This window comes from Mixophyes fleayi, chromosome 3 (assembly GCF_038048845.1).
Source record: "Mixophyes fleayi isolate aMixFle1 chromosome 3, aMixFle1.hap1, whole genome shotgun sequence".
Lineage (NCBI taxonomy): Eukaryota > Metazoa > Chordata > Amphibia > Anura > Limnodynastidae > Mixophyes > Mixophyes fleayi.
Window position 1 is genome coordinate 157,577,787 of NC_134404.1, and position 12,362 is coordinate 157,590,148.

At 36.2% G+C, this 12,362-nt stretch overlaps 1 protein-coding gene across 3 annotated transcripts in view; it reads right to left on the minus strand.

The window, feature by feature from the left end:
* Positions 1-12,362, minus strand: part of COL12A1 (collagen type XII alpha 1 chain) — a 142,229-nt gene that overhangs the window by 15,648 nt on the left and 114,219 nt on the right. For all 3 annotated transcript variants that reach the window (XM_075202636.1, XM_075202638.1, XM_075202637.1), the window contains 7 exons: positions 10,859-11,005; positions 10,043-10,120; positions 7,409-7,495; positions 6,891-6,944; positions 4,456-4,551; positions 3,988-4,041; positions 1,966-2,019 (listed from right to left, as the gene is read on the minus strand). In XM_075202636.1, the coding sequence (XP_075058737.1) occupies positions 1,966-2,019; positions 3,988-4,041; positions 4,456-4,551; positions 6,891-6,944; positions 7,409-7,495; positions 10,043-10,120; positions 10,859-11,005 (570 nt within the window). The remainder of the gene's footprint in view (positions 1-1,965; positions 2,020-3,987; positions 4,042-4,455; positions 4,552-6,890; positions 6,945-7,408; positions 7,496-10,042; positions 10,121-10,858; positions 11,006-12,362) is intronic.

Here is a 12,362-nt window from a genome sequence, read left to right on the forward strand (position 1 = left end):
CGCCCAGCAGGTGGCGCTGCAGCTTGGTTTTATTTTTTCCACACACAGACAGACTAACACACGCCACTAGACATTTATATTATAGATATATAGAAGGCACAGGTAATGCATTTCTGAAATAAAGTCACAAAAATAGGAGCTCAATCATCAATACATCAATAAACTTTCTCAAAGTGTATATTAATTGAATGCATGTTTCTAATTCATTATTCATTCTTTATTACTGTACACTTGACAAGATTAAGCTTTTCACTACCCAGGAATCCAGAAGTGCAGATGTAATGGAAATAAATGTGTTAAATATATTAGCTAAACCAAATAATTTCTGGTTTTGTTTGGCAACACCACAATCCCATATTTTCTCTGCTGGACTCTTCTTTGATGCTTAAAAAGTGCAAGTCTAAAATATGGAGTCGCAGGATTTTGTGCTTTGTTTGCTTTGCAAATTTAGAAATTTATTTGATTTGTGTTACGAGGATCAACTAAACAATTGCAATGGAAACAAATAATCTGTCTACGGCATAGAAAAAAAAAAAGTTCTGGAAAGTTTCTTGCTGGATCATTTATTACAAGAAAGGATTACAGGAAAAGACATTTTGGCTGAGGAGAACGTTTTCCAGCCTGAGCTTCGAGCTGCTTACAGGTCATTTGTTTAACGTGTATGGATTAACTCTACAAGTAATTATGTTCTGTTACTCTTTAAATGATACAAAATGATGTCCTGCCATTTTAAATGCATACATTTTAGAAGTACTTGGTCAAAGAAGCACTGTGCTGTCAAGATAATTCACTTAACTATGCAGAATTTTTTTTTTTAATAGGTTAACATTGTATTCTGTCACTTTGCATTGCTTCATCATGCATGAAGATTCTTCATAGACACATTATCATTATCAGATACATGTGTATAATCAGTTGACAATGATGCTAACTCCATTACTTCATTCCTTGGCGAAGGCTGTTTTAGGACAAGGAAGTGTGAGTTTTAGATCACCATTTTCATAGCGGCCTTTGCAACAGGGCGTACATGGGTTCCACAACTATGTTGCATATTGCTTAGTCTGAATTTCATTATTTGAGATTTTGTTTATTGAAGAAAATATTGTTTTTATGGTAACTCTAAAGGACCACATAAGCTACAAGTCACATGGATCTAGTGTGAAGAATTGTCTTACTGCATATGTAAACACATATGTGAACGCTTCCAACCTGAGACACAACTTAAAGAATAACTCTACCCAAAACTATCATTTAGTTTTAGGTGCAATCCAACAAATTAAAAACAAAATTGTGCTCATTGTGTATGCTTTGTTCTCCAGATCTGCCAGGAAACCCGATGGCTGTAATGGTCCCAAACTGCACTTCTTTCTCCGCTTCCTGCTCTACCTATTTTAATCAGGATAAATGAATGTCGTGCATCCTCTCTCGCATCAGACTCCATTCAACTTCTATGGGTGAAGGCCACCAGCTAATAGAAGGGGTCCTGTTACAGTTATCAGAGCTCCTGGCGGACTCAGCAAGTGGCGCATACACAGTAACTTTTATTTTTGTGTATTAACTCATTGAACTCTACTAAAAACTATTGTTTAGCTTTGTGTAGAGTTCTTCTTTAAGATGTTTGACCATGTTAAGTTAATTTACTAAGCTCATTATTTTATGCACTGCTGGAGTCACACAAAACATACCAATCTGCGTCAACCAACCAAGTAAAAGCTCTAGCCCTTATTATGTAATATAGGATGTAATGGGTTTGAAAACAAATCCTCAAGCTATATTTTTCCTGGTCCTCATGAATATGATCTATCAAAATACATTCCAAAGATACGAAAGCAATTGATAAAAGTGATTGAGTACATTACAAAATATTTCACATACTGCAGCAAACTGGAGAGATCTAGAATTACTATGTTGAAACAATCATTATTATTGTCAATAAAAATTCAAAGTGAGCCTTAAAGCACATACCCGTTGCCCTGGTGGTCCCATAGGTCCAGGTGGTCCTGTGACTCCAGGAGACCCCTTAAAAGACACAATGAAATCAGCCATTTAGATACAATTATTGAAGTAGTATTTTTATTTTAACAATCAATGTTCTTGATATCAGATTTAAAATTTGAATTTCAAATAAGCACCATGAAGGTTCTAATAAATTGCTCACCTGAGCTTCCTCTTTCAGAACTGTTAAAGAGTAAAGTATTACCTTCCCATTACATTGCAAAAAGCTGAAGTCCTCTGACATATTTAGTACAATGTCCTAATGGGATCTGATACAGAGCAAAAAACAGAGACTGCAATTATTTTAGTAGTTGGATATCAATGGCCTCACATCAATGTGAGATGTGAGAGCTGGATTAAGAGGGGGGGGCACTGGGGGCACATGCCCAAGGCCCCTCAAGTGCCAGCAGGGGAATGGTGAGGTAGTTGGTGGCTCCCTCCCCCTATGTGTGGCCTCCTCCTATCTTCGACAGGTGTCACATGGCACGCTCATCAGGTGCCCTTCCATGTGTGCAAAGCAGCACGAGAGCCAGAAATGGGATACTGCCTTTCCAACACAGTGCAGATGGAACAAGGTACGTGTGAGGGAGTATGCTGGGGCATACCAATTTAAGAGGGGGTGATGGGACCATTAATGCTGGGGTGGTTTGGGACCTATTACTTGTATGTGGGGCTGTTTGTGAAGAATGAGGTCTAATTATTAAATGTGAATATGAATTATTTAATAGCAGGAAAAATCGGTATATTTATTACATGTAAATGCTATTAAGTTATTGTCAGGTGTCTGCACTGTAATTTGGGGGAGATAGGCTATTAATTTAATGGTGGAGTGTGTAAAGCTAATTATTTAGCGGTAGGTGCTTTTAATTTATTTGTCTAGTGATGGTGGGGCTATTTAATTTATATGTGGGGCAATTTAATTTAAGGTGAGGTGATGGGTCTTTTAATTTAATGCTGGGGTGGTTTGGAGCAATTGATTGAATGTGGCACTGAGTTTGGGGAGGAGGGCTATTTATTAAATGTGAATATGAATTATTTATTGCCAGGGATGTTTGACAGAAATGGTTATATTTATTAAATGTAAATGCTATTAATTTATTACTGGGGCTGTTTGGAGGGAGGGAAATAGGTTTATTTATTAAATGGAAATACTATTAATTTAATGTTGGGGTTGGTTGGAGGGAAATAGATCTATTTATCAAATGTGAGCACTATTACTTTAATGTTGGGGCTGGTGGGAGGCCTAATTATTAAACTTGGGTGCTATTGATTTAATGCCGTAGCTAGTTTCAAGTTTTCTAACTTTTAGGTATCCACTGTTTTGTCCAAATAGGACCCCCAACATTCCAGGATCCAGACAAGCAGCAACCAAAGACACCAGCAGCCACAGGTGGTGAAAGTGACAAGAACAGGTAGGAGAGAGCAGGACAGTCTGTCAACTGTCTGAATCTGGTGGGGCAGTCCTGAATTTGGGTGACTACCTCGCTTAGTCAGGATTTGTATGTCCTGCTTCATACTGTACTGATCGTGAAGGCAGAACTGCGTGCACCTAACAGTAGTGCACACAGTATTGCCTGTGTATTTGTCTAAAATTTGTCTAAAATTATAATCATGTTATATCATAGGGACCCCCTGTCTTAAGTGCCACAGGCCCAATAGAGATTTTATCCAGCTCTAACCAATGTCCAATTCCACCTATCCACACAGTGTTTTTTGTAAATTAAGTTTTCCAACCAGTCTCTCTAGTTACCTCCCTCCTAACATGGCAACCAGCTGCAAAGGAATGAAAGAGAGTGTTTTGTACTTAATTAGTTAACTATAAAACTCTTTGATTATTTCAAGCAGGCTGTGCAGCTCAGCAGTAGCTTCCATATGTATTAATGTCAAATAGTGGCTTTACTTGCTCTTTAAGAGAAAAGTTGTCCTATCACTGAAAATATAATAAAATTTAGTAGTATAATACAAAGTTGCAGAGCAAATACCACAACTTACCATTCTTCCTGGTAATCCTGGGTCACCTGCATCCCCCTTTATACCTTGACGACCCTGAATGAAGACAAATATTTGAAATAAATATATTACTTACTGTAGTCTTTGTTGCCTTATGCAGCATATGATATGCAAAGAATAATTATGCAGTATTTAATATTTTAGATAGCTGGTAACAAAAAAGGTTACATTAGAGATATTTAGAAGGGAAAATTGATTCTGTGGTGAACAGACTGTGCTGTGCCAGTTCAACAGGTTTGTTTCCTATATAGCAGGGCTTTATCAAAACATTGCATATTGATGCAATGTTTTTTAAATTGAAGCAGACTATTGAACATTACCAACATCTTTATCAGTCTTCGCATAATTTCTAGTCACCACTAAATTTCTTCACATGGAGTATAATTAAGAATTCAGTACAAACTGTAGTCTTTTCAATGGTTCATTTTAACACCGAAAGCTCCAACTTACAGGTTCTCCAGGTATAGAAAGTCCATTAGGTCCTTGAGGTCCAGGAGGCCCCTGTGGACCAGCAGGACCTGGTTCACCGCGCTGCCCAGATGGGCCCTAGTATTAATGAGAAGGAAAACATTTTTATTTCATTATTTTGAGAGTGACCTATAGACTAATAGAAATGAAAATAACTTATCATACCCACTATGAAAAGCATACATCAAATAATCATAGATGTAATAACTTGATCATCTGTGAGAACTATTAGTCCATTGAACGGTATCACTCCCTGTACTCCAAGATCATCATAACTACAAAATACTCATAATATGTTCTCCTATTTACACTTCACCCACCTTTTATCTTCATAGTTCAATCCTTCAGTAAGGCAGCAGTAGAAATAACAGATTATTTTTTGCATGTAATTAAATTGCAGCTGAGAAAAATATTTATGGACATATGAGATTTGCATAATTATAAACTTTAGGAGTGAATCCAAAACATTGGCTCATTGACATATGTTTCTTTGGATAAGATATACATTTCCCATACTATGCATACACACAAAAATATGTACTCATATCATATATACATTTTTGCATATCTTTGATTTGCATTTCCACACACATAGAGAGATAGAACAGGAACAGGAAGGAATGGGCAAACTTAGGCTAAGTTCAGTAAGGGTGTGCTCACCTAATTAAAATTAGATGTGGGTGCATCTGCAGATATGCTTTTTAGGAGGCGTAGAGTTTCTCTTGTATGTGCTGGAGGGCTAAGGCAATAATACGGAATGATGATGATGGCTATCAGCAGCACTAGCTACCTGCTTCTCACTGGCTGAGTGTGTGCTGACCCCTTCTGCTCATTCAATAGTGTTGTGGCTATATTGTATGAAGCTATATTGCATTACTTAATTGAAGTTTCCATTTCCATTACTACAGGAAAGAAGATTCCAATTTGATTTTAAAAGATGAAAACAACATATGTTTGTATTTCATTTAATTTGTATTTGTGTATGCATTTAATAAAATTTGTATGGAACATGCGGTTTTAGCATTTATTAACAATATTGTCTTGTGTATATGACATTTAATTATATTATTATATTGTGCATAAATATGGGTATGCAAATTTAGTATTTACTGCTAACACTGTCAAGCAACAGCTCTACGCTATCTCAAAGGGGCATGTACCCACTTGTTGGCTCAACATATGCACAAAAATGAGTTCTAGTGTAAATGACAAATAGTTAAGGAGTGATCCACTTGGATATTTTTTTTGCCACTAGAATCAGTTGTATATAGGGTATCTTGCTCTTCAATAGGCAACTCTCTTCTCACTTTGTTGTATACTGGGATCCAAAATTCATTACACTTGTCATTCCAACTCGTAATTGCCAAATATGGTTGGGGCTTCCAAAATTTTAAACAGAAAATCATGTCATGACCATGGTTGGGTCCTTTCAAGTGACAAAGGCAGTAAAATTATTGCAGTGGCATTATTACATTATCTATTTCACTAATCATGGTACTCCCAGAGTATATAAATAAAACACTTAAATATTATGTTCCTGGAAACTCAAGAAATATTAGATCACTAGATAAGTGATTACAAATTGCTCATTTGATCTTTCATATATTAAAGATCTGAATTCTTATCTACAACTGAGTTTAAAAAAGCAAATACTCTTGAGTGGATTCCTTGAAGAGTATATTGCGTATTTTAAGTAAAGGTATTCACATTATGTATTTTTGTATACATGGATCTTTTGTGGAATTTTGTATCGTTAATGCTCATTTAACTAGGGTCAGAGCACTTGGTTGTTGAGTCTTCATTTCCTGCACAACTGTCTGTCCCCAGCTTCTAGGTGGGTGGGTCTAGAACAACCGTTAGCCAATAAGATCATTGGAATGTACACAGTAGCACAGAATATTTCAGGAGGTGAGTGTGTGTATCTTGTGGAAGGCAGTCACCGCTTGCAATGCGTGGCTATGGTACTGAAGGCAGAGCTTTGTGTGACAAAGGCAGTGACATGAGGAGAGTAGAGGGGTGCAATGTAAGGAGCAGAGTCTCCGCAGGGAACAGAACAGGGATGTGTGTCTCCTGTCAGACTAATGCGGAAAGATTATGGTATCAAATGCAAATTTATTAGAAATGATGTTCATACATCCAACTTATTTTTGCTTTATTGTAACTTGTATATAAAAAAAAGGTCCTGCTGCATATATGTGTCTCACAATATAATCAATATTGGCTTGGGTTCTACATATCTTACTGGGGTTTCCCTTTCCCACAACTCCCATTCCATAACTAGAATGTATGTTACTTAAATATATCCATTAAACTTTGTTTAAATTAAAATAAAATCTATTTAAGTTCTTATGTACATAAGCTTTTTTAATTTTACCAACAGACGCAATGCAATATATAGAATGTTAAAGGATACTTACAACAGGTCCATCTACACCCCTGTCACCTCTGGGACCTTTGTTGCCAGGCATACCCTGAAAATATATTAATATGAATTAATAAAATGCAATTGTAGTAACATGAAGTAAGAATCTTTTAACTCCTAATAAAAAATCTTGAGCTCTCAGAGGTTTAAGAAATTTATTTTTCCTTCCACTTTAACATATTTGGCATAAGGCCACCAGAAATTCTTCACATAAGCACATTCGTGTTTCATTACTGCTGCCAATCTTAGTCAATCAGCGGGAGAATCTGGAACAGCATTACTTTCCGTCAGGGAATCCTTATATGTATATGTGAAATGGTAAGTGGTAATGTAAGCATAAGGCAGGCTGCTTTATTTTACAATCTGTGATTAAATGCAAATTAACAATGGGTGTCAATGGGGACATAGAACAAATAAATGACACACAACAGGTATCAAGGCGTCTATTTATTTAGAACACGACCAGCGGTTCTATTTTTCATTCAACCAAGGCAAGTTAAAATACATGCTTACAGATGGGCCGGCTGGTCCTGGAGCTCCCACGCTGTCTTGTGCACATGTACATGCGTGTGGCAGTGCTGGACATTTAGCTTCATCTCTCTAAAAAAAATATTAATTGATTAGAGTTTTACAATGTAGAATATATATATATATATATATATATATATATATATATATATATATATATATATATACATATATATATTAATTGTGCAGAGTAAGATTATAGGAAGATCACAGGCACATTTGAAGATGTATTTTCAGTAGCAACTATGGGTTAACCTGTAACCTCGACTGATGAAGCATGTCACACTGATACCTCCATAAGTGAAAAGATCAACTTAATTGAGGGACAACACGCCACAGATGAGGCCCATGTAAAATGTACTGTTGTCCTCCACTGCCTCAAATGTCTCGCAGTGCTTGCTAAATGTTTCGCAGTACACAGAAATATTTGGTTAAACATTGAAAAAAACTATTTTGCATACACTTGACTTACCGTCACATACAAGAGAGTTCAACAGTTCTTAACTACCTGTGTCTCTGATATTTTAAACTTCTTAACAAGTGTAAATAATTTAATAAGGTGCTGAATACACAAATGTAAATATGATTTGTTAAAAATACGGTCATTAATCATTCTAGATCTATGACATATAATTAACTTTATAAATGCTTAAGATAAAGCATGGAGTATATCCCATCCACTATCTGCATTATAGTATGCTGTAATAATTTACATTAATAATAAGAATGTTTCTACATACTTTAGTGAATGTTATAAAGTAGTATTCAGATAATAAAATAGGAAATTGATATGTGAGGATATCAGTAAATATGTTTTTCATTAGTGAATTGAGTTTATCGGAAAAAAGTGCTCACATTGATAACACCATGTGTGAAACACATCAAGTCACAACTGAGGTCATGATAAATGGTGACGTGTATATAGTGTGGGGTATTATCGTTACTGACACAATAAAACAACTTTGTTTACAATTGGCTGACATTAGTTTAATGAATGACGTAAGAGATGGCGCATATGGTTTAACAAACTACTTCTCTAAAAGATATATTTCTATTATTTGCAAACTGCCAGAAATATATTTGCTTTTGTAGCTCCTCTTTGTATATCTTAACAGCTTTCTAGAGTCATATGATATCTGAAAAGCTTTTGTGCCTAAGCAAGATTTTAAAATTAATGGCATTCAGACTGGCTACTAGTTTACATCTTCATATGCTAAGTACTGGCGTACTTGTGTAATCCTCAGGATGATATAAATGTCAGCCAATGATTTATTAGACTATGCTACTTTAATATCTTTACCAGAAAGTATTGAAGCTTTGGCAACATAATCTTGTTTTCCAAGTGTCACAATGTGATACTGCAGCCTTGCGAAATGTTGCAGTGATTTACGTGGTGTATTACGAAACCTTCCTAGTCAACTGATTTTTACCAAAATCACTAGAAGGCATGTGTGTGTGTGTGTGTGTGTGTGTGTGTATGTGTGTGTGTGTGTGTGTGTGTGTGTGTGTGTGTGTGTGTGTGCGCGTGTGTGCGCGTGTGTGATTGCAGGAAGGGGCCCCTAAACAAATACTTAATAAACAAGTATTGAGATTAAGTAAAATTAGAGAACCAAGATGATGCAATATGCTAAAAGTCTTGGGTATATTACTAAACTGAGTTTGAAAAAGTTTAGATGCTGCCATTAGCAGTCAATCAGATTCTAGCTGTCATTTTCTAGGATGTACTAAATAAATGATAACTAGAATCTCATTGGTGGTTATAGGCAAAATCTCCACTTTTTCAAACCTGCAGTTTAGAATATACCCCATGGTCATAACATGAGGCATGGTTTATAAACACAAAAAATATTACCATATAGGACCTGATGCTGAGTTAGGTGCAAAGCAAAAAAGGAGTAAATTTGCTCCTGAGCAGCCATGCTGCAATGCAGATTACTTTTTTTTTTTGCATATATGGAAAATACTGCCAGTTTTTGCATATAGCACACAAATACCGGACAGCTTTATTTTTACAGTGTAATGTAGAGTTGATCTAGGACATGCCCCCTGGCAACTCTAAATCTGTATTCACATTTTAACTGTGCCCTCCTGGTAGTGCAACATGGTTTTGCCGAGGTGCTAATTTGCTCCTTCTTTGTTTAACTCCTAACCAGCATCAGGCTTCTAATGCTTACACGTGTAACCTAGCACAGGGGAAAACATCATATTTTAAGAAAACATTTATTTTTCTATACATATTCTGTGAATGTTATGGAAATCGCTTCTTACTGCCAAAACTTATCTTTCTGAATATATTAATCGAGTGTACGCTGACATATTGTGATCTGCCAACATAAAAATCAATTTCCAGCAACATTATTCCTAGCCTTCAGACCAGCTCACTAGTGGCCAATGTTATGTGAAAACAGCAGAATGGTTATTACAAAGGAAATATTTTAAAAGTAAGTATGTTTTAGAGATTGGGTGATCACTGTCAAAAAAAGAGCTATGCAAAGCATAAATCTTTTTCAAAATAAGCAATTTTTTACCATAAGGCTCCACTAAACTACAAGCACCCATCATGCATCGCTACTCTAACCGCAGAATTACTTAAAGGAACAATATTTGTTAAAGACTTACCGTTGCAGCAATATCACAACATCTATCACGACTCGTCCAGGTTACAGTACAGACAATGTCAAACATCTGGAGCAGAAACTGGGGACAAGACAAAAACTTGTTTATTTGTCATGTCATTTGTGTATTTCTTGATCAGACATTTCAGGACATTTGCTTAGCATCCACATGTGAACAGATTACAAATGAACATCTGCAGTCACTTACAAAGCATGATGTCATGTCATAGCTGTATTTAAGTTCTACTTGTTTGGCAAACTTCCCCATTGTTAAACTGATTGTGCTGGTTATAGTTTAAGTGCACATATAGAAAAGTTTAGAAAAGCCTTTGCCAATATTATTTTGGAGATATTGCCAAACTATTCCAAATGCTTCTCTCTCTCTCTCTCTCTCTCTCTCTATATATATATATATATATAAGGGTTCATATATATAGTTGCATAGGGACTATAGGTGTATGGCAATGAAAGAAATGTCTGTTTTACTTTCTTGGCGATCATATGCTCCTGTCAGTTTGTATTTAAAGTACAAACCCCACCCACTTGTGTCACATGACTCATTCTCAAAGTGTATTGGAATTAAATGCATAACAGTCAGTCAAGTCAAAATGAGCATAGATGTAAGGATGACCTCATATAAGTAACTTTTAAATGCAAGCAGTTTTAAGTGGAAAGAACTTTCTTAAATAAACTGTTTTACAACATATCAAATGTTTTCTTTCCCATATAGCAATACAGAAAATCAAAGGAGTAAAAATCTAATCACAATACTTGAACTAAACAAAATTGCTTTGCAGTCTGCGGCAAAAACTTTACTTACTGGAGCAGATTTTTTGTCACCCTTTAGTTTTCCAAGCACTTCATATCCATCAGTTGAAATGTTTCCAGCTTCTTTAATTCCTTTCTCCGCCACTTCACTGCAATCAACATATATTCTCACATATGTTGGGGATACCACAATGTGAACCTGAAAACAACAAAATTGTTGAAAGCTCAGTATTTGTTCAATTATACAGTACCTATGACATCAATAAAGTGGTTAGATAATTATACTACACTAATATTTTCTCAACATAACTTCACTGTAAATAACAGGAATACCTTTTCAGAATAATTTATATGTATCTGCTTTGGTATCCACAAATGAAAGATATATGCATGCCCTTTTTTGTAGTGGGAAATCCTGGACATGGCCCCAAAAAAGGTGCACACATATGCACGTATTTAGTGTTGCACACAAGTGGGCAGCACAGTGGCTTAGTGGCTATCACGGTGGCTTAGTGATTAGCACTTCTGCCTCACAGCACTGGGGTCATGAGTTCGATTCCCGACCATGGCCTTATCTGTGTGGAGTATGTATGTTCTCCCCCATGTTTGTGTGGGTTTCCTCCGGGTGCTCTGGTTTCCTCCCACACGCCAAAAACATACTGGTAAGTTAATTAGCTGCTATTAAAGTGCCCTTAGTCTCTCTCAGTCATTGCATGTGTGTGTATGTTAGGGGATTTAGACTGTAAGCTCCAACGGGGCAGGGACTGATGTGAGTGAGTTCTCTGTACAGGGCTGCGGAATTAGTGGCGCTTTATAAATATATGCTGATGATATAAACATGCGTCTGCTTGCAACTAGAGAGGTGAGTTGTGGGAGAGAAGGGGCGGTTTATCGTAGCGTGAGTACAGTATAGCTTCGTCAGTTTTGCTTAGATTTAAGGTATTAATGATACTTTAACCATTTATTATAGTACATTTTCACTATGAATAAAATATATTTTTTGTTGGTTATTTCTGCATTCTTCTGGTAACACTACTATGACATCTTAAGATAGCCACTGTAACACAACAATAGAGCTTTTTTAAAGCAGAAATAAAATAAAGCTATGATTTCGATCCATATTGTGTAAAACCTTTTTTAAGTTTACCTCAACATGTGTTGCTGGCCACCCTTTCTGGTAAATGCAGCTATTTATGCAATTACATTGTTTGGATATGCTTGACTTAAACATATAATTAAGCACAGATGTATTACAATCTAGTTAGCATAGCATGTTTGCCAAAAGAATGGCCTTTCTGTAATAATTGTTACATGGCTGCATTTGTCTGACTTTGGCTGCCTCCTTGTTCCTCTCTGCTGTTTTCTCACATGCTATGTTTCATCTATGAAACGAATCACATCACAACATGTGTGCTCCATCTTTGCTTTCATATGTTTTCTCACCCTCCCCCAAAGACAAAGTGACAGTGTTCACAGGGGATTGGTGAGTGCAAACAGGAAGTGCCAAGGTTTTCAAGATTTTGACAATGAAAAATTATGTTTTGCCTCAATCCATC